Source organism: Pelodiscus sinensis, chromosome 19 (genome assembly GCF_052426305.1).
Source record: "Pelodiscus sinensis isolate ZL-2025 chromosome 19, ASM5242630v1, whole genome shotgun sequence".
NCBI classification, from domain to species: domain Eukaryota; kingdom Metazoa; phylum Chordata; order Testudines; family Trionychidae; genus Pelodiscus; species Pelodiscus sinensis.
Window position 1 is genome coordinate 21891738 of NC_143070.1, and position 22716 is coordinate 21914453.

The 22716-nt window shown below is 51.2% G+C and overlaps 1 protein-coding gene and 1 long non-coding RNA gene across 11 annotated transcripts in view; one reads left to right on the forward strand and one right to left on the reverse strand.

Annotated features, from left to right (window-relative positions):
* Positions 1–1668: 1668 nt before the first annotated feature.
* On the reverse strand, positions 1669–15888 carry LOC102446281 (uncharacterized). The gene is made up of 4 exons (XM_075913107.2): positions 15758–15888; positions 8059–8259; positions 7019–7132; positions 1669–4994 (listed from the first exon to the last, which is right to left on the reverse strand). Exons 2-4 carry the CDS (start codon positions 8243–8245, stop codon positions 3196–3198), a joined length of 2100 nt encoding a protein of 699 aa, XP_075769222.2. The 5' UTR covers positions 8246–8259; positions 15758–15888; the 3' UTR covers positions 1669–3195.
* The window catches only part of LOC149522261 (uncharacterized), a 29071-nt gene continuing 22186 nt past the window's right edge, over positions 15832–22716 (forward strand). For 2 of the 10 annotated variants that reach the window (XR_016347363.1, XR_016347361.1), the window contains exons 1-5: positions 15864–16213; positions 17140–17559; positions 19451–19546; positions 20132–20480; positions 20673–20695. This is a non-coding gene — a long non-coding RNA (uncharacterized LOC149522261). Of the gene's footprint in view, positions 16214–17139; positions 17560–19450; positions 19547–20131; positions 20481–20672; positions 20696–22716 lie in introns of all 10 variants that reach the window. The other 8 variants (XR_016347356.1, XR_016347359.1, XR_016347365.1 and 5 more) reach the window with 8 other exon arrangements.

Sequence of the window (22716 nt, forward strand, 5' to 3'; positions counted from 1 at the left end):
ACATCCACAGTGAAGCCGTGCACTCGCCTGTCTTACATGTGGCTGGGGAGCTGGTGGACGAGGACTTGGTGGGAGAGGAGGAGCCAGGGCTCCAATGTGGCTGCCCAGCTGATTGCAGGACGAGGTCCTGGGATAGCCGGCTGGCAGCCCCATGGGGGCGATGGGCCTGGGGCCAATCTCGACTCCACATGACCCCGCCCTGGGAGCAGCAGGGCAACCACCACATGGCCCTGGCCTTTGCTTCAGCCCTTCCCTGGGACTGGAGCCATGGCCAGGGCTGCCTTGTGGCTTCTCAGCTGCTCCTGGGGGCTGGAAATGCGGGTTGACCTGGGGCAAGAGCTAGGCCTGCTGGGCAGCTGCTCTCAGCATCGGAGCTGGAGCTGCAGCCTGGGCCATGTGGCGGATGACTGCTGGTGCTGGCACCAGGCTGCCTTGCAGTTGCTCCTCCGTGGAACGAGGTGTAACGGTAGTTCGAATTAGAAAGCCTAATTCAAACTACCTACTCCATGCCGTGTGTAGCTGCGGGCACGGAGTCCGAACTACCGGGGATTTAAAAATGGCGGCGCCTGGCAAGATGCAAATGAAGTCCAGGATATTTAAATCCCAGGCTTCATTTGCAACTTCGATTGACTACATTAACCACCCTAGTTCGAACTAGGGTGGTAGTGTAGACATACCCTTAGTGAGGTGGGGGGGGGGGGTTGGAGGTGGTTATTTTTGCATCTCATTTGTGTGGTCCCAACTGACTTTTCTGTGGGTCAGTGACCCCTGACTCAAAACAGGTTCCCTGCCCTTCTCATAAGTAAAGACAATGCTGAAACCTTTTGTGTTTGAAATAATATTTTATTTAAAAATGAAGCCTGGCCAACAAACCCCTAATTGGGGCCAAGCCCCCATCTGGCCTCAGCATCATAACACTCCTGCCCCCCTCTCCTGATCCCAAACCTGAGCCTATCATACACTAGAACCCCGTCCTGAGCCTCTCACATCCCCAAACTCCTGCATCCCCAGTCTTCTGCCACAACACTCCTACACCATCCACACACTGACAATCTGTGTCCTGAGTCCATCATACTCCCAACCCTCCCTGCCCAGGGTCCCTCACACACCCAACCCAAATTCCTGCACCCTCACATCCACAAGCCTGTGGCTGGCTCAGCACCTCAACAATACTGAGCCCAACACTGCTCAGCCTGGAGCTCCCTCCCTGAGCCAGAATCCCCTTCTCCACATTATCCTACATCTAAATTTCCTCCCAGAGCTTCCACCTCTCACCACTTCCCACACCCAAATCCCTCATTCCCACCCCAAAGCCCACACCTCCTGTCTCAATCCAGTGCAGATACGGCTAGACTATAAGGCTGTGTCTAGACTGCATTCCTTTTCCGTAAAAGGGATGCAAATTAGACACATCGCAATTGCAAATGAAGCGGGGATTTAAATCCTCCCTGCTTCATTTGCATAAACATGGCTGCCACTTTTTTCCAGCTTGGACCTTTGCCGGAAAAAAGCGCCAGTCTAGATGGGGATCTTTTGGAAAATAAACCCTTTTCCGAAAGATCCCTTATTCCTTTTTCTAAGAGAAATAAGGGATCTTTCAGAAAAGGGTTTATTTTCCAAAAGATCCCCGTCTAGACTGGCGCTTTTTTCTGGCAAAGCTCCTAGCCGGAAAAAAGCGGCAGCCATGTTCATGCAAATGAAGGGGGGCAGATTTAAATCCCCGCTTCATTTGCAATTGCGATGTGTCTAATTTGCATCCCTTTTACAGAAAAGGGATGCAGTCTAGACACAGCCTAAGAGTTTTCCAGGGACACGTTTGTTCTGCTTTTTTTTTTTGGCAGAAGAACAGACACGTTCCACGAGGAATAAGGGGGCTTCCAAAAGAGGGTTTTTTTCTGACATTTGGCCCAGTCTGAATGGGCCAAACGTTAGAAAAAACCTCTTCCAACAGAAGGATCCAAAAAAACTATGCAAAATGCGGTGTACGTTTTGCATAGCTTTTTTTGAAGAAGAAAACAAGTGGCAGTGTAGCTGTACCGTGAGAGTGTCTAAGGGCTGAGGATAGCAAGTGATAGAGAGGAGGGGAACAGAGAGGGCGGAGCCTCAAGGAAGGGGTGGGGTTTTTTGGGAGGGGATGAGATAGATCTTAGCTTGTTCTGACATTTAAAAAGTGATTTTGGATGTAAAAAGGTTGGACACCACTGCCTTAAAGGGACAGTTTTTGCAGGGGACACGGAGTTGAACCAAGGACCACTTGATCTGCAGGCAAACACTCTACCACTGAGTTACACCCCCACCAATGCTTTCCTTTTGATTCTCTGATCTTCAGGAATGTGAAGGACAGACCTAGCTTCAGTAAGTTTCATTTCTGTTCCCAGACCAGAGGGGTTAAAAATGGGCTTTGATTAAATGTCACACACACAAATAAATGCCCTGGCTTGAAAACCCACCCACAATGCTTCTCCACCTCACAGAGCTGCCGCCTCTCTGGGAGGTGGATGAACTGCAAGTGCAGGACAGCTCTCTGCCAGCATGGACAGCAGCCAATGTACCAAATATTGCTGTCTGCAGCCAGTGTTGGGAACTGAGCAGAGAGCAGGAGGGATATTTCAGACTGAATAACAATGAAATGTAAATCGCAGTTCCATCCCAAAGTTGGAGTGAAATAGCTGAGCAAGACAAGGCACATACTTCTGGTATCCCAAAAAACCCCCCGCCATGTCCAGTAAAGGCATCTGCTCTTCTGCTTATTTTTGCGGAAGAGCAAACATGCTCTTTCGGGGAGCCCTGTATACCTTGTTTTACAAGGAACAAGGGCTCCTCCAAAAGAGGAGGCTTTTCTGCCATTAGACCCCATTTACATGGGGCCAAATATTGGAAAAGCCTCTTCTGGAAAAGCAATCGTAAAAAGCTACGCAAATCCCTGTTACGGTATATTAACTTTTTGTCCTATTGTGATTAGCAAAACTGGAAACACACGGTTACATGGCCTCGTAGATGTCACAACCTCCCTAGGCAATTTATTCCAGTGTTTCACCACCCTGACAGTTATCAGGTTTTTCCTAATGTCTAACCTAAACCTCCTTCACTGCAACTTAAGACCATTTTCCCACAGTAAGAGCAATTAAAAGGCCTCTCAACTATGTTGGTTCTCTGATGTTCAAAAACCTATCAGCTACGATTGAACATTTTTGCTCAGTTAGAGCAGTTGAAATGTTTCTCTCCTGCATGAATTTTCTGATGTTTAATCAGGCTTGTGTTCTGACTGAAGCTTTTCCCACACTCAGAGCAGTTGAAAGGTTTCTCCCCTGTGTGAACTCTGCAATGGCTTTTAAGATGTGAGCGTCGACTAAAGCTTTTCCCACAGTGAGAGCAGTTGAAGGGTTTCTCCCCTGTGTGGACTCTCTGATGATTAATAAGGTTTGTGTTCTGACTGAAGCTTTTCCCACACACAGAGCAGTTGAAGGGTTTCTCCCCTGTATGGATTCTCTGATGTTTAATCAGGTTTGCGTTATGACTGAAGCTTTTCCCACAGTGACAGCAGTTGAAGGGTTTTTCCCCTGTATGGATTCTCTGATGTTTAATCAGGCTTGCATTCTGACTGAAACATTTCCCACACACAGAGCAACTGAAGGGTTTCTCCCCTGTGTGGATTGCACAATGAGTCTTAAGAAGTGAGCTCCGGCTAAAGTTTTTCTCACAGTGAGAGCAGCTGAAGGGTTTCTCCCCTGTGTGAATTGTAGAATGAGTCTTAAGATGTGAGCACCGACTAAAGCTTTTCCCACAGTGAGAGCAGCTAAAGGGTTTTTGTCCTATGTGGATTCTCTGATGTTTAATCAGGTATGCGTTCTGACTGAAGCTTTTCCCACACTCAGAGCAACTGAAGGGTTTCTCCCCTGTATGGATTGTATAATGAGCCTTAAGAAGTGAGCGCCGACTAAAGCTTTTCCCACAATGAGAACAGTTGAAGGGTTTCTCTCCTGTGTGGATTCTCTGATGATTAATCAGGGTTGCATTCTGACTGAAGCTTTTCCCACACTCAGAGCAATTGAAGGGTTTCTCCCCTGTGTGGATTGCACAATGAATCTTAAGAAGTGAGTGCCCACTAAAGCTTTTCCCACACTGAGAACAGCTAAATGGTTTCTCGCCTGTGTGGATTCTCTGATGTTTAATCAGGCTTGTGTTCTGACTGAAGCTTTTCCCACACTCAGAGCAATTGAAGGGTTTCTCACCTGTGTGGATTGCACAATGAGTCTTAAGAAGCGAGCGCCTACTAAAGCTTTTGCCACAGTGAGAGCAGCTGAAGGGTTTCTCCCCTGTGTGGATTCTCCTATGAGTAACAAGATTTGACCTCCTACTGAAGCTTTTCCCACAGTCAGAGCAGTCAAAGGGTTTCTCCACTCTGTGGATTTTCTTATGTCCAAGAAGACATGAGTGCTCATTGAAGCTTTTCCTACAGTCACTGCACTTGAATGGTTTCTCTGCTCTATGGTTTGTCTTGTGTTCAGTAACACCTAATCGGCAATGTAACTTTTTCCCACAGTCAGGGCACTCACAGAGTTGCTCAGTTGGATGCATTCCCTGATGGGTAATAAGCTTGGAGGTCCAATTGAAGTTATTACTACAGTCAGACAAGTTGAAGGGTTTCTCACCTATGTGGATTTTCTGGTGTAAAAGGAGGACCTGTTGACATTGGAAACTTTTCCCACAGTCGCTGCAAGTGTAGGGTCCCTCTTGATGAGGGATTTTCTGTTTAACAGTGTCTTTGTTTCTTTTCACACCTCTGTTCCTATGACTAGATTTACCCCATCCTTCCACTGCATGAATTCCCTGTTGCTTTTCTGGGCTAAGATGATTCTCACATGTCTTTCCCTGCTCAGGATTCTGGGAAACATGCCCTTCAGATCTTCCTAGTAACATCCCATGTGGAGCAACTTGCTCCAGTCCTGCCTGCTGAAGACTCTCCTCGTTGTTCTCCCTCAGCATCCCATCACCTGCTGGGACAGAGACAGAAACCAAACAGGAGTCATTCACTGTGCTGAGCTGAAAGGGGAACAGGAAAAGGGGGAGAAAACACCGAAACACCTGCAGGGGAGATGAAATTGTCACAGCCCTCCACTTCATGAAAACTGACTGATGAATATGAATTTTCATAAAGCATTTTCAAGATGTTACATGATGTGTTATGTCTATCATTTTTAAAGTTACAGTCTCCATAATCTGCATGCCCTGTTTTTGTGCCTGTATCATTCTTGTACGTGGAGTTAAACATACAAAGCATGAACCTGGTAGTGATTCAGTACTCAAACCAACCACCAATGACGGTTCTATTTCTGCTGTGGTTGATCCTAGAAAGTCACATGACCATGCCACAGAAAAGTCCATGTCCTTCCTGCAGAGATCTCTGTTGCAATTGCTGAGAAGCCTGTCTGTGTGCCCTCAGAGTGTGTCTGTCAGGGCCCCAAGGCAGGAAAACTCTGAAATATCCCACCTGGCTAGCTGATGGTTGGAAGGTGACTGCCTGCCTGACCTTCAGCATTGCTCAACTTTCCCTGAAATGATGGGTTACTGTAATACTAATGAATAAACAGGGATGACAAGTTAGGGACTTATCAGGGATTCCCCTACAGGAAGTTGTGGTCCCCACCAGCAGAAGGAAGATTGGCCCACTGAAAACTGCCGCTGGGTCATTCAAGAGCAGGGGTGGACAATCATTTTTTATGGGGGGGGGGGTTCACTCTCAGATTTTGTAAAGTGCTCAAGGGCCACTCATCTCTATGCAGGGGATGTGGAGTTTGGGAAGGAGGCTGGGTCAGAAGGGAGCTTGGGGTAAGGGGACTGGGGTGCAGAAAAGGGCGTGGGGTCAGAGAGGCAGTTGGGGTAAAGAAGGAGTTGTCTGGGGCAGGGGATTGGGGTGCAGGGTCCAGGAGGGAATGGGGTGCAGGAATTAATTTTGACTTGGGTGACAGAGGGAATTGTAACCTGGGGCAGGATGTGTGTGCAGAGCATTTGCATGGTGATGTGGGGAAGGAGGGGGTGGTGACCTGGGCAGGGAGTTGGGAAGTGGGAGGCCCTGGGGTGCCAGAGGCAGGCTCTGGCTGGGAGTAACTTACCTTAGGCTGCTCCCAGCCAGCAACCCAACAGGGTTCTTGAGGCAGGCACCCTCTTGCAGCAGCCCCTGGCGGCTCAGGGAGGTTACCTCCATGTATTGCTCAGAGCCATATGGCCCTGGGAAGGGTGTGGGGAGAGACTTTGTGTGTTTCCCTGCCCAAAGCCAATCATTGTACCTGGGCACGGGACCTGGGGGAAAAGAGAGTATGCAAACTCTTTCACCCCTCACAGCCAGAGCTGGGTGGCACCTACACGGAACCACCAGCCATTCTGAACAGCTGGCGGTTCAAAGCACTGCGCACCCCTGATGAAGGGTGGGGGGAGGAGACTTGGTTTAGGAGCAGGGAAGTGAGCAAAGTCTCTTGCCCCTCAGTTTCCTCCTGCTAGCACACATTTCACTGTTGAAAATGGCTGGCAGCTCCCTCCAGGCACCTCACGCTCCTGGTGGAGGGAAGCCACCAGCTTCAGGGCCCAGACAGAGCAGGCCTTGGGCCGGATCAAACAGCTTGGTGGGCTGAATCTTACTCATCCTTGCTCAAGAACTACACCCAACTTCAGGAATCTTTGCAGTTTGGGACATTTTACTAACCTGTTGTAGACAAGTGTAAGCAACTGAGGTGAAATAACGTTAAAGGTTAAGTGAAAGCTCTTCTGTGGTCCTGTTTGTGCCAGTCACCTATTGGTTGGAGGCCACGTCTCCCTGGATTTACTTCCCAACATCATCTCACACAGAGTCAAGCTACCCAGGTGGAAAGAAACCTGAGTAACACCCCGTCTCCCACCTCCCTCGCCAGACTGCAGTTGAATACAGGCTGATGGGGTAGTCAGACATGATGAAAATGCACAAGTGACACCTGCTACGAGGACACAGAAATTGGTTTCTGTGTCAGTTTAGCTGATTCCTCACCTGTGTGGGAGTCATTGAATATCTCCCCTTCCTCACAGCCTTGGAGATCTGGGACCCACAGCTCCTCCCCTCGCTCCACCCAAGAGATCACATGAGCTTTGGAGACTGGAAATCCTGTCCAGGGGAGCAATTAACCAAGTGCTGATCTTGTTCATTAAGGTTTGAACCACTTCCAGATCCACGTCACCCACCCAGAGAAGCTCCTTCCCCACGTTACAGGGACTGGGCTCTGGCTGGTACAAGATCCCAGGACACACTTACCTTCAGTAAAGGTGCCACTTCCCTGGGGGAGCTGAGCGCTTTGCTACACTCTCTAGGGTACAACTAAGTCTCCCTCAGGGTCCGTTCCATTCCCCCTGCCCCAGGGCAGGACAGGAACACACTGCTCAGAAAAGGAGCTCCAGTGAGGGCTCACAGGTCTGATATCAAGGCCCCCAGGCAGGGCTCAGACTGCAGCTGCCACACGGTGGGTCACTAGGACTTGGAGAGGAAGGACCCAGCAGAGCTCTAGTTCCCCAAGGGTTCTGACCACAAACTCCTGGCTGGAGAGCTTGGCTCGCCCTGATCTTTGCCTCAGAAGCTCTACTTGGGCCAGAAGGAGGCAGACGAAGTAGCCTGAGCAGCTAAGTGAGTCCTTGGCTGCCTGCTTCAAACCCTGACCAGGTGGGGGGGGGGGGGGGGGGGGACATACCCTGCAGGCACTAAGAGCAGCTGAACCCAGTCCCAGAGTTCTGATACCTGCCATTCCTGCCTGGGCCCTTCCACTCACACCTCCAGCCAAAGAACAACATGGGCAAGATGATGGGAAGCACATGGAGACTTGGGGCGTGGGAAGAGCTGCACCATTTTTATGTCCCTGAACCTGCTTCCCCTGGGAGAGGACATGGAGTAGACAGTCTCTCACACAGGAGTCAGGATGATTGGGGCTGATAGTCCTGACACTGGAGAAGCAGAGAGCAATGAGGGACCCTGAACCATACCCAACCAACTGCTGCAGAGCCCATCCAGCTTCTAATACCCGAGGGGACAGGAATCCTTACCCAGCCAGCTCACAGCCTCATAATTCTCCTGCATCACATCCCTGTAGAGGGCTCTCTGGCCAGGATCCAGCAGAGCCCATTCCTCCTCAGAGAAATACACAGCCACCTCCTCGAAGCTAACCGGCTCCGCCACAGCCATTTCATGTCCCTGGCTCTGCAGGCCAGGGACTGAACTGGAGACAGACATGGGTGTTCTGCAGCCTGTCAGAGGGAGAAAGGCAATGGGAGACATTTCAGAAAGGACTCTGATTCTTTTCCACACCCCCATTCTGCCTAGTCTCTGTCCCTGGTGACACACATGCTAGACTCTGCCACTGTGGGCAAATGCTGAGTCTAGATATTCCATAAAAAGCACACAACTTAGATGCCAAATCCACATTCATTTATCTCAACACCTGATTTGAGTTTCAACATTACTGCACCTGTAACAACGGGATTCAGTTCTGAGCTCCCAGTGTTTTCAAGAAACAAGCCACTAATTATGCTGCCTGAGCATGGATGTAGGTGTTTAAATTTAGGTTCCTGCAGCTACTCGGCTCTGGTCCTCACCAGATCTGGACGTATTGTGTCCAGTTCTGGGCCCCCCACTATAGAAAGGATGTGGACGCATCAGAGAGGGTCCAGCGGAGGGTGACCAAAATTATTAGGGGGCTGGAGCACATGACCTATGAGGAGAGAGAGAGGGATTTGGGCTTGTTTAGTCTGCAGAAGCGAAGAGTGAGGGGGGATTTGGTACCTTCCTAAAGGGGGGTTACCAAAGAGGATGGAGAGAGGCCGTTCACAGTAGTGACGGATAGCAGAACAAGGAGCAATGGTCCCAAGTTACAGTGAGGGAGGTCTAGGTTGGATATTAGGAAACACGATTTTATTAGGAGGGTGGTGAAGTACTGGAATGGGTTACCTAGGGAGGTGGTGGAATCTCCATCCCTAGGAGGTTTTTAAGTTTCGGTTTGAGAATGCCCAAGCTGGGTTGATTTAGTTGGGATTGGTCCTGCCTTGGGCAGGGGGCTGGACTTGATGACCTTGTGAGGTGTCTTCCAGCTCTATGATTCTAAAATGCCTCGTTTTCCTCCATTTATTTGTAGCACAGACTCAGGCCATCTCATAAGGACAAAACCAACAGAGACTTTATAACCCCTCCCCACAATAGACGTACAGGCTGGCTGTGTCTACATTAGCACCCTTTTCCGGAAAAGGGATGCTAATGAGACCAGTCGGAATTGCAAATGCTGCGGGGGATTTAAATATCCCCCGCGGAATTTGCATGAACATGGCTGCCGCATTTTTCCGGCTCAGGATTTTGCCAGAGAAAAGCGCCAGTCTAGACGGGATCTTGCGGAAAATAAGCCCTTTTCCAGAAGATCCCTTATTCCTACTTGAAAGTAGGAATAAGGGATCTTCTGGAAAAGGGCTTATTTTCCACAAGATCCTGTCTAGACTAGCGCTGTTCTCCGGCAAAACCCCGAGCCGGAAAAAAGCAGCAGCCATGTTCATGAAAATGCCACGGGGGATATTTAAATCCCCCGCGGCATTTGCAATTCTGACTGGTCTCATTAGCATCCCTTTTCCAGAAAAGGATGCTAATGTAGACACAACTGCTGTGTCTAGACTGGCCAGTTTTTCCGGAAAATCAGCCGCTTTTCCAGAAAAACTTGCCAGCTGTCTACACTGGCCGCTTGAATTTCCGCAAAAGCACTGACTTTCTACTGTAAGAAATCAGTGCTTCTTGCGGAAATACTATGCTGCTCCCTTTCGGGCAAAAGTCTCTTTTGCGCAAAAGTTTTGCGCAAAAGGGCCAGTGTAGACAGCTCAGATTTGTTTTCCGCAAAAAAGCCCCGATCGCGAAAATGGCGATCGGGGCTTTTTTGCAGAAAAGCGCGTCTAGATTGGCCATGGACGCTTTTCTGCAAAAAGTGCTTTTGCAGAAAAGCGTACGTGCCAATCTAGACGCTCTGTTCCAAAAATGCTTTTAACAGAAAACTTTTCCGGAAAATCATGCCAGTCTAGACGTAGCCATAGTGAAGTTAATGCCAGTCAAATGTTTACTATTAAGCTGGTGTGGTAAGTATTTGCAGGATGGGACCCTAAAGTTCATAGATTCACAGTATCCAAGATAAATGTTAATACTGCAATCTGACCCCCTCTGTGACAAGCCATTACGCTTAGCTCAGCTACCCAGGCACAAAGCTCTGTTTCCCTATAGAATGTTTCCCACAAAGTCGCCCAGTGCTGAGTTGAAAGTATCAAGAGATGGAGAATCCATCAATTCCTGTGGCTAATCACTGTCCCTAGCAAACATTTGTGCCTCCTCTCTTGCCTGGCTTCAGCTTTCACACTGAGCCGTATCCACTAGACCAGTGGTTCCCAATCTAGTTTTATACTGCGGACTGGTAAAGCCATTCACAAACTTTTGGCAGATAGGCAACATTTTCTTTGCATATTTATTATGCAAATAATGAATATGCAAATGAAATGTTGTCAGTCCATAATGGATCAGAGTTTGCCGATATCTACAACATAAAAAAAAATTCAGAGAAAGAATTCCCCTGTTGCTGTTGAGTGGGCGATTGGTGCAGGGAGGAGCACCCACAGCAGCAGGGAGCATTTGGGGCTCTCTATTTAGTAACTGAAATATTGTCAGGGGCATAGGAGCTGGTGCCACCTATTGCTACCACCAGTCACCTCTGCCCTCTCCCTTTCTGTCCCACGAGGCATCTGTTCCCCCCTTTCTGCATCTCAATTAGTCCTTACACCTCTAATCTGGACCCTTGCAAAAAAGGAGAGAATTCATTTTAGAAACCTGGATTTTGGCAACACAGAACAGAAAGACTGTTGGAGTGAAGAGCCCCATTGGAAAGTATTGTAACAATAGATGTAGCATGCAGAGAAACTGTGACACCAAAATATGTGATTAGAAGTACAAATATTCAAGTAAAATGCCCAATATTTGTATATATATCAAGTAATATAAAAGCGTGTACTTTGGGGTTGCAGGACAGGGAATTACTTACAGAAATACAGATTTTCATAAATTTGAAAGTACAAAGTTATTTCCCAAAGTATCTCAGAGCTTTCATATTTAATAACCTCGCCTGTAGTGAAAATTCAGAAAGCAAAATCTAAGTGGCTGGTGATGTGAAAAAGCCCCAGGCTCGGGGTGATCATATTTCCCTATGTTGGATACTGGACACCTGGTAAAATAACTCGTATTCAAGTGAGCTCAGCAGTAATCCATCAGAACTGAGCAGCACAAAAGTTCAAATTAACATCAAATCCCTGTTAAGCATAATGACTGTGCAGCTGGAGCCTTTTTATCTTTAAGATTTTAGGGTTCAAAAGGGCAAGGGGAACACCCCTCTACACCTCTCTCACATGACTGGGTGTCTGGAAGAGATGACTAGGGATGTTAAATATCAGTTAATTGAATAGTTGAGTAATCTCAATAATTCTTATTGGTTAGTTGACTATTCTATAGTCCCTGGGGGTGGGGCTGGAGCACATTGGCTGAGGAGCCCCCTGCCTCCTCACTCCTGAGGATAGCCCCTGCCCAGTGCTGGCTGCCAGGAGAGACCTGGTCTGCGAGGGTAGCTAGTTTAAAAAGCAGCTCCCCTCGCAGACCAGATGTCTGTTGCCCTGTACTGCTACTTCTGATAAAGAAGCAGTATCACAGGGTGGCAGCAGTTTCTGTCTAGGGGCGGGATCTGAGCTCCTGGACCCGGTTTGAACTGGAACTGAGCTGGGCTGCCTGCCCACCCAAGTCCTAATACACTTTAAATACAGAGCCGCAGCAGGGGTAGTTTCCGGACCCATTTCAAGCCAGGACTGAACTGGACTGCTGGCCAGCCTGCTAAAAAATGTACTAGCAAGTAGGGGTGAGGAGAAGTAATGTGTGTAGTCCAGTGGTCTCCAACCTTTTTACACCCAGGATCACTTTTTAAATGACAGAACAAGCCAACATCTATCGCTCTGCCCCTTCCTTGAAGCCCCATCCCTTCCTCTCTATTTTCCTCGTCTCCATCACTTGCCATCCTCAACACTTATACTGCTGCTTTTTTCCCCAATTCTTCTGTAGGAAGAGGTTTTTCCAACATTTGGCCTGTCTAGACTGGATCAAATGTCAGAAAAAACCCTTCTTTTGGAAGCCCCCTTATTCCTCATGGAAAGAGGAAAATAGGGATTACCGAAAGAGCACGTTTGCTCTTCCACTAAAAAAAGCGGAAGAACAAATGCCCCCTGGATGCACAAGAGTTTTTCTGGGATATCTCCAGAATCCTGCAAAACTCCTAGGCTGTGTCTAGACTGGCCAGTTTTTCTGGAAAATCAGCTGCTTTTCCAGAAAAACTTGCCACCTGTCTACACTGGCCGCTTGAATTTCCGCAAAAGCACTGACTTCCTACTGTAAGAAATCAGTGCTTTTTACAGAAATACTATGCTGCTCCCATTCGGGCAAAAGTCACTTTGCGCAAAAGGGCCAGTGTAGACAGCTGAGATTTGTTTTGTGCAAAAAAGCCCCTTTTTGCGGAAAAGCATCCGTGCCAATCTAGACGCTCTTTTCCACACAGCCCAGGGAAGTGGGTGCTGCCACCCTCCATCTTGGCAGGGAGAAAACTCTCTGTCTGGAAAACTTTTCCGTTAAAAGCATTTCCGGAAAAATCATGCCAGTCTACAGTGTAGCCTTACCCTTGCAGCCCTACAGTGTAGCCTTACCCTTGCTGGGTTGAGGCAGGATGTATAGGCTCTGAGGTGGGAATGAGGGACTTGGGTGTGGGAAGGGGTGAGAGGTGCAAGCTCTGGGAGGAAATCTGGATGCAGGAGGAGGTGGAGAAGGGGATGCTGAGTTGGGGTGGGGTCTTCAGGCTGGGCAGTGTTGGGGTCAGATGTAGGGTTAAGGTACTAAGCAAGCTACAGGCTTGTGGATATGAGGGTGCAGGAATTTGGGTTGGGGTATGTGAGGGGCTCAGAGCAGGGGGTTCCAGTGTATGATAGGTTCACATCTAGGGTCTGGGGGAAGGAAGAGTGAAGGAGTGTTATCATGTTATGGGCAGATGGGGGTTTGTTGGCCAGGCTTCATTTTTAAATAAAATACTATGTCAAACACAAAAAGTTTCTGTATTATCTTTATTTCTGAGAAGGGCAGGGAACCTGTTTTGAGTCAGGGGTCACTGACCCACAGAAAAGTCAGTTGGGGCCACACAAGTGAGATGCAAAATAAAAACTCCTCCATCTTGGGGGGTGTCCTTCCCTCTCATCTCCCGACCCAACACACATGTGGGGGGTTCTTGTTACTTCTGTTACTGCTTGCAAAGTGTAGTATTTTTGCTTTTTGACTGGTCTGTGCATTTCATAATTTTCATTTCTCTCTTACACTTAAATTTAATTCTTTGAGTAGTGAGTTCTAAAATGCCCAACCTATCATGGCTGGAGTCATTATCCCTGTGGTAATTGGTTTCTGGAAGTGGCTGGTGTGTCCCTGCAGCCCCTGAGAAAGGCAGAGTAGGGGTTCTCCACATGCTGTCTTTGCTGGCAAACACCACTTGCTCCTGTAGCTCCCATTGATCAATAATGAGGAACCGTAGCCAGTAGAAGCAGTGGGCTCAGTGGATGAGGGGCAGCACATGGCGCAATGAAGCCATTACTGTACATGCCAGCTGCTTTCAGGAGTAGTACAGAGCCAGGGCAGGAGGAAGCCTGCCTGAACCCTACTGTTCCAACACCCAGAAGCTGTCTGAGTTAAACAGTGCCCAGCCAGATGCTGCTTCCTGAACCCCTGTCCCAGCCCTGAGCCTCCTCCTACACCCAGCCTCCTGCCCTAGACATGAGTCCCCATGCAGCCAAATTCCTTCCCAGACTTTGCACCCCAAAACCCCTCCTGGACTCCAATCCCCCACACTAAGCTAAGACCACAGCCCCTCCCACAGTCCAAACCCCTTGTCCCAAGACCAGAGGCTGCAGCCCAACCCACTACCCGAGCCTGGTGAAAGTGAATGAGGATGGGGGAGGAAGTGAGCAGGGTGAGGTCTCGGAGAAGGGGTGGAGCCTCAAAGAAGGGGTGGGAAGGAAACGGGGCAAGGGTATTTGGGTTTGCAGTAGATTTACATTGCACTTAAGTTGAAAACGTGATCTTGTGGTTAAAAAGGTTGGAGACCACTGCATTAATCTATAGGCTTTTGCTATCAATTAATTGATTAATATACTAGACTATTACATTCCTGGAGCTGACCCTGCTGCTCTCCTTTGAGCCCAGTCCTGTAAGGAGGGATGACACACTCCCCTCTCCTGGCACCTGGAATCACATTTCTCTGGGGCAGCACATGGGCACAGGGGATATGGGGGAGCAGAATGCTATGGGGCATGAAGGGGCAGGGCAGGGAGAAGATAGCAAGAGGGGGAGGATGCAAAAGGCTGATGGGGGGCTGCAGAGGGAACAAGTCACCATCTGACGCCTGGCACCTGCTCACATGGACCGGCCTATTGCTACTGGTAGTGTGGTAAGAGCTCGATGGGAATGGAATGGGGGAGGGGTCTGCTGGCTGACGCTGACACGCAGCAGAAGAATCGCGGATGGACCAACTGAGGGAGCAGCCACTGGCCCCCCCACTCTCTGCTGGCTGGCAGGCGGCTGTGGAGCAAGGATCTGGCGGCAGCAGGACCTGCCAGTATGGAGGGGGAGGGAGACAGAAAATACAGGACAATTTACCCAGTTTTAAGAACCCTGCAGCAGGTATTTTACCCCGGACGTCTGCTCATAAACTAGAGTCCTTGGCAGGAAGCAAAATAGCAGCTCTCCCAGGCAGCCCCCACCTACTGAATCTTACCCCATTGGGCAGCACCCACCTCTCAGGTAGGGAAGAGGTGTCTTCTCTAGGCATTGGACACCCACACAGCCCAGGGAAGTGGGTGCTGCCACCCTCCATCTTGGCAGGGAGAAAACTCTCTGTCTCCTGTCCCATATTTTTTACAAACACTGCAAATGTCACCCCTTTTCCCCCAGGGTACTGTTTTTTTGGCAGGGCTCAGATCCTGTTTTTAACCATGATGCCTGTCCTAATTTTACCCTTTAACCCCTCTTGGCCCTGCAGCCAGCTGTGTCATCTCCCCACCCATTCAGTCAATTTGGCCCCTGCACAGACTTTGTCTCTCTCCCCTGCAATTTCATGCATAATCTTCCCTGCACAAACAAACTGGGGGGGGGGGAGGGAATCTTTCACTCACCGACATGGCCAACACACCAGCTGGAGTGACCGGGGGTGGGTGGGTGGGGGTGTGTGTGTGTGGCGGAGAACGGGACTAGAAAGCCAGAGCAGGCGCCCAAATATCAGGAGGCCAGATCCAGGTAAGCCAGAAGCCATGTCCAGCTCCCGGGCCGTAGGTTCCCTGCCCGTTTGACAGCGTGAGCCAAGCAGCTATAAGCAGACACACAAGCCGAACAGGGATTTTCCGGGCCCTAGACCCAGGCCAGGCGACGGCCGGTTTGCAGGGACTGCAGCTAAAACAATTACCTGCGTCCAGCCCCTCACCCGGGAGGGAAACACCCCCCCGGCCAGTCCCTGGGCACGTGGTGCCCGTCAGATCCCAGCCCCGGGAAAGGCCCTGCCCCCGCCCCACGGGCCGGTTTGCAACCACAACGGCCCTTCCCCCACTGACAGCACGTCACTTACACACACACACACCCTCCGAATAACCCCCGCCCCGCACTCACCCGGCTGCAACTGCACCAACAGCTGGTCTCAGAGTTCGCCCTCTTAGGACGCGCTGCGCAAGCGCCACCCGAGTGGAGCATGCGCAGTAGCCACAGTACCCTCACTATGCGCTCAGACTGGGGCTGGAACGGTCTGCTCACCGGCGGGAGGCGCTTGCCGAGGGGCCACCAGCTGCACGCGCGGCACCTGCGCAGTGGGGAAAAGTGGAACGCCGGAGTCACTGACGCGCTACACGCGGTTTTACCTCCCATTTACCTCTTCCCCCATTCCGCAGCGCCCCCGCCGGGTTTTCAGTGCGTCCTTCTCCGCCTGTCCCGTCACTCCTTGCTCAGGACCCGCCCACCCCGCTTCGATTGGCCGCAGGGTTTGATTCCGCGCGCGGCAGAGAGGCTGCGACAGGGAGCGTTCTGAGGGAGCCGTTACTCGCCGCGCTCCTGCTTTCGTGGGGGCGGCAGGTGAGGTCGGGGCCGGGCAGTTAAATCGCTGGGGGGGTGTCCCCCTGGCACCCAAATTTCTGGCTACGCGGGGGGAGGGAGAGGTTCGTTCGTTTCTCGCCGCTGTTCCCAACGGCTGGGAGCGCCCGTGGTTTGGTTTTCGGGCCTGGCGGCTGCTGGGCACCTCGCTCCTGCCCCGCCCCCGGGGTGTTTGCGGGGTGGCCGCTGCTGGGTGGGGGGGGGCAGCATCCCTTTACCTGCCTTTGCCCTGCTCACCTGCCACTTGCAGGGCATCAATGCGGGGGTCTGTGGGGGAGAGGCGCGGGGGGCAAGGCTGGGGGGCTGCAGCTCGGCTTGTGGGAGTTGGGGAGATTGGCACAACTGGGGTGGGGGAGGGGCTGTGACTCACCATCCTGTGCTGCTTGTGGGTCAGGCTTTGGGGAGTGGGATACACCAGCTGGGAGCATGGTATGGGGGAGCTGCTCCGGCAGCACAATGGCCTTGCCTCCGGCTGGCTCAGTGCTACCTGCTCTCTCCTCTGTTGAATTATAAAAATTCAGCTCAGTGCATGTTGCTCCATCTTTCTCTTCATCTTAGTGCTTCCTGATGCTCGTACTGGGCTGAGGGTGGGAGTGGGGCCTGAGAGCAGGTCCGAGCTGTGGAGGCACAGAGGTGCTGTAAGAGGGGACTGCAGAGTGTGTGTGTGTGTGGGAGAGGGGGGCATTTGAACACAGGATAAGGAGCCCTGGCGTCAGAGGTGCAGAGATTGGGGGGTAGGATTCTCGCTGGCGCAGTTGGCTGAAGGAGCCCAATAGAGGCCCTGGCATGTACAATGAGTAAACAAAGCTTTTGGGGCTCTTTTACTGTTTAATTTTGATTTTTTTTTGTTTTGTTTAACATCAATGCTGGTATGTATATCTCTGGACATCACGCACACTCCCCTCCAGACCTGCCCCAACATTGCTGAGTGCTGGAAAGTGAAACTACCCCGGTTCCCCAGCCCAGAGGCAGCTATGGCTGCAGAGAGCCCCGTGGAAAGTCTTCGGGAGGAACCGCTGTGTCCCGTCTGTTTGGAGGATTTTACAGCCCCAGTCTCTCTGGAGTGTGGACACAATTTCTGCCAGGCTCCCCTCAGCTGTCAGTGCAGAGACACTGAGCAGCATGGACCCAACCGTCAGCTGGCAAACATGGTAGAACTAGCCAAGCCACTGAGTTTCCAGGCAGCAGAGAGAGCAAGATGTATGGGGACCACCAGAAGGCTCTGAAGCTGTTCTGTGAAGAGGATCAAACTCCTATCTGGGTGGTGTGTGACAGATCCCAGGTTCACACAGTGGTGCCCATACAGGAAGCCTCCACAGGAGTACAAGGTACAGAGTTGCTGTCCTGTGTAATGGGAAATAAGGTTGGGTTTTAATTACAAGCTAATTTTACTGACTGTTACCTGGCACAGGTGTGACACAGGTGTGGCACAGGTGTGACACCGCTCTGTAAATCCTTCATGATATATGAGATGCTGTAAAAAGTAACTGCTCTGGCTTTGTGACAACTTACATCAAGTCTTTACAGATACTTGATGTGGGAAACATTTCTCTGAGACTCTGAATCCTGAAACCCAGTTCCCACTGGTGACAGGAGGGGTTTTTGCACAAGGGAAGGTGTTAACAATCAGAGAGGTTTAGATCACAGGATCTGCAGGGCCACTCTATATGAGCGAGCTGCCTTGGGACAGGAGCCCAGGAGTTTACAAGCTGTTACTGTTTGGAATAACAGCAGTAATAATCTGTCAATTTCCTTATAGACCCCCCCAATGGTATCTGAGCCCTGCACAACACCCAGCAAGGGACAATCCCTGCCCTAAGCAGGTCACAGACTAGTTAGACAAATGGTGGGAAGGAAAAGTGGGGCAGCAAGTTGCTCATGGTCACCAAGTACATCAGTGATGGGCTGTGTCTACACTGGGCCACTTATTCCGGAAAAGCAGCCGCTTTTCTGGAATAACTTGCCAGCTGTCTACACTGGCCACTTGAATTTCCGGAAAAGCACTGACAATCTACTGCAAGAAATCAGCCGCTTTTCCGGAAATACTATGCTGCTCCTGTTCGGGCAAAAGTCCTTTTTCTGGAAAACTGTTCCAGAAAAGGGCCAGTGTAGACAGCACAGTAGTGTTTTCCGCAAAAAAAGCCCCAATTGTGAAAATGACTATCGGGGCTTTTTTGCGGGAAAGTGTGTCTAGATTGGCCACGGACGTTTTTCCGGAAAAAGTGCTTTTCCGGAAAAGTATCCTGCCAATGTAGATGCGCTTTTTCCGGAAATACTTATAACAGAAAACTGTTCTGTTTTAAGTATTTCCGGAAAAGGGTGCCAGTGTAGATGTAGCCTATAGAGTTTAGCCCAGAACCCCGGTCGCTGTCCAAGGTCCTAACTGTTAGGCTACACTGCCCCCTGCCCCTCAGCATCACTGAATAGTGTTGAAGTGTGATCCTTAGGAGGGAAAGACGCCTTGATAAAGCCCCAGACCCAGCAGGGAGAAGAGGTTTCCCACTGGGATGCTGAGCTCCTGTGATGCTCCAAGAGAGGTTAAACTCCAATGCTGCAGCGAGTTCTAGAAGAGGTCACTAGGCTGGACATTGTGTGGGGCCCAGATACCTTGAGTCCAGCCACAGCAGGGCTTCAGGCAGCGCAGGTCCATGTTAGAGACCACTGAGATTCAGCTGGGTTGTAAAAAGAGTTCCAACTGGTCAACTGATGAACTAATGCTTATCGGTGCTAGTTAACAGTTAAACTTCCCACTGCCCTTGGCAGTGCCTGCTTTCCCCAGCAGCTAATGTCAGTTTGCAACTGCTGGGAAGTCCCCACCTATCAGCAGTCCTTGTGGCTGACCCCATGAGAGAGCCCTGCCCCCAGGAGAGCTCATGTCCACTACTGGCCTTGTCTTTCAGTAGGTTAAAAAATACTGTCACTGCTTAAATTGTAATTGGTTACATGATAAGTTGTCTTAAATCTTTTTACCTCCCCAATCCCTACCTGCATCATTCTTTACAAAGGTGCCACCACCGATCCATCCCCCACCCTCACAGGCGTCCTGCTTCATTTGCAGTCTCCTCCTGTCTTTTTTTTTTCTATGGACAAAGCCACGTCCAGGGCTGAGTCCCTGCCGGACAGGGACAGAGCTCCACAAAACTAGGACTGTCTTAAAGGCAGACAAATGGGCTCCAGATATCTCGGGGTTTGCCCTGGTGCTTATTTCTGTTTCTTCAGGAAAAATTGGAGACCCATTTGAAGACCCTGAGGGAAGAGAGAAAAAAGCTGCTGAGAAGTAAAATGAAAGCAGAGGGGAAAAGCCAGGAGTATCTGGTAGGTGCCTGAGGTTATGAACCGGCAGGGACTGGCAGTGGGAGGGCTGTGTTAGGAGGCAGTCTCCTGTGTGGCCTTGGTGAGGTTGGGTTTGTTTGTGTTTCTCCTAGATCATGGGTTGCTGGGTTAGATCCATGTGTAGACCTCCTCTAAGCTTCCATGTCAGTGGATGAGTTGATGTCCAGCTCTTGTGGCTTTCCCAGAAGTCCTCCCCAAGGGAACTGAATGTGAAGGGCTGTCTGCTCATTTGGTGCATTAACATGTTTGCTGCTTTTTCCTCCCTGGGTATTTCTGTCAGCTTGGTACTGAATCCTGCTTCCTGCTGCTCTGGGTCTGAATTCCCAGAGCCCATGAATAACAGAACTTGCTGCCCATGACAGACATGGGGACATCCTTTTCAGAGGGACACAGGGCCAAAGGAGATGCTGGAAAAGAGGCCTCTCCCTAGTACTTGCAGAGTAGAGTCAAATGTCACAAATTTTAGGGTTTTCCAAGAAGTTCTCCCTGCTGCACACTCAGTTCCCCATGAAAGGGACCTGGACTCCATCTGTGCCCCTGACCAGCCCTTTCCCTGTTTTCATACAGAAACAGACACAAGCAGAGAGGCAGAGAAGATTGTGGCTGAGTTTCAGCATCTGTGGCAGTTTCTGGAGGAACAAGAGGAATTCCTGCTTACTCAGCTGCAGAAGCTGGATGAGGAGATTGGGAGGCTTCAGACTGACACTGTCAGGAGACTTTCCATGCAGATTTCCTATCTCATTGTGCTGTGCAGTGAGCTGGAGGGGAAGAGTCAGAAGCCAGTGAGTGAATTCCTACAAGTGAGACTGAGGAAGAAACATCCTAGCTCACCACACAGGGAAGGGAGGCTCCTGAATCACAAGTGCTGGGGTCCAGCTATCAGATCTTGGTGTAACACCTTGTGCATTGCTGACATGTGAGTAACTGTTGTGCTTTGCATAGTTACAGGCACAGAGCTATTAAAGATGGCAAAACCCCGTTAGTTCAGGTAATCTATGGCCCTGGGGTCAGGACAGAGGCTCTTTCCCCATATTTGTAAAATCCCTTCCCTGGGGTTCCCTGTGTGTGTCCAATGAGGCTGAGATTCTTTTCTGTCTCTTTTCTCTAGGATGTGAGAAGCACCTTGAGCAGGTATGTGGCTCTCACTCCTCTCTCACTGCACAGTGCAGGAAAAGAGCTTGGAGCTGATGTTAGCACCACATCTCCACAGAGCCCTACAGCCAGATGTTGGATACAAATGTCTCTGACTCATTTAATTCTGAGGGTCTCATCTTTGCACAACAGACTCTGGAATTCTCCATTCAGTGGCAAAGTCTGTTGTCAAGTACAGTAAAACTCCGTTGGTCTGGCATCTGATGGTCCGGCACTCCTGATAGTCCAGCACCATCAGGAACCCGGTAGTGCTCCGGGCAGCCGGACCATTAGAGCTGCTCTGCCCCCAGCTTCCTCGATTCAGCCGCTGCTAAAACTGACCAGCGGCTGAATCAGAGAAGCCGGGGGCAGAGCAGCTGGAGTGCTGCCGGGTAGGTCCTGTAGCACTGCCCCTCGGGGCTGTGAGACCAACCCGGCAGCACTCCAGCTGTCCCCAATTCAGCTGCTGCTGAAACTGACCAGCGGTTGACTCCCGGAAGCCCGAGGCAGAAGAGCTCTGCCCCGGGCTTCCTGGAATCAGCTGCTGATCAGTTTCAGCAGTAGCTGACTTGGGGACACCTGGGACAGAGCAGCTGGGGTGCTGCCGGGTTGGTCCAGTAGTGCCGCTCCTCGGCGCTGCGGGACCAACTTGGCAGCCCCCCAGCTGCTCTGCCCCAGGCGTCCTGATTCAGCTGCTGCTGAAAATGACCAGCGGCTGACTCCAGGAAGCCGGGGGCAGAGCAGCTCTGCCTCGGGCTTCCTGGAGTCAGCCACTGGTCCGTTTCAGCAGCGGCTGACTTGGGGATGCCTGGGCAGAGCAGCTGGGGTGCTGCCGGGTTGGTCCAGTAGCGCCGCTCCTCGTCGCTGAGGCACCAACCTGGCAGCACCCCAGCTGCTCTGCCCCAGGTGTCCCCAAGAGCAGCTTGGGTGCCGCCACATTGGTCTTGCAGTGCCAAGAGGCAGCGCTACCAGACCAACCCGGCAGCACCCCAGCTGCTCTGCCGCAGGCATCCCCAATTCAGCCGCTGCTGAAACTGACCAGCAGCGGCTGAATGGGGACGCCTGGGGCAGAGCCAGATTATCGGAAGGGGGGGGCTATGAGGGGTCTGGGGTGGCATCCCCCCACCCCAGACCCCTCATAGCCCCCCTTCCAATAGTCTGGCATATCTGATAATCCGGCACCCCCTAAAGAGACCCACTCCTTTCCCCGGGTGTCTGGGATGGGCTGGCGCCATGGAACTTACAGGCTGGCTGGAGTGGCAGGGGGCTGAGCTTGTGTTGCTGGCCGCTTTCTCTGATACCCTTACGTCTGGTCCCTGCAGCTGCCAGACTCTGCCTCTTGTCCGCCCCCCCCCCCCCAGATGCTAACAGGAAAGAGCATCAGGTCAGGCTGACTGGCCAAGGAAGAGCAGGAGCTCTGTCCTAGGAGGGGAGAGAGGGGCCAGTGTGTGTGAGGGCGTCACCGAGATAGCTCTGTCCTCCCAGCCTGCAGCTGGCTATCCAACATCTCTAGAGCCCCTGAGTCTCAAGGGATCCCAACACAGACGCAAGAGCAGCAGCCTTGGCCAATTGTTCCAGGTTTGCAGGGACTGTCCGTGGCTCCCTGCTCAGACTGGCCAGTGGTGCACGTTGGCACTAACAACAAGTGGCGCCATGTTTCACCCAGGCTGACGGAGTGTTTCTTGTGGCATTACCTGATGCTCACAGGTGTAGTCCATGCACTCTTCCCCTGGCCCCTGTGGGGCTGACGGGGAAGAGGCCCAGGCTAGGCTGGAGCCTAGCTCCCCTCTCCTCCTCTGGGCACCATGAGCAGGGGTGGCTGGTGCTGATACTCAAAAGCCACAGAGCAACCGAGGCAGGGCAAGAGGGGGAGGGCAAGGCCAGGCCTACATGTGGCTACAGAGACCCCCCTGGTCGGGCTGCTCCCTGCCCTCTGGCTGCCAAATGCTGAGAGAAGGCCCCACTCACCAGCCCATGGGCAGCTGCTGACACTCTGTGACCAGTGTGAGAAGGTGTCAGAA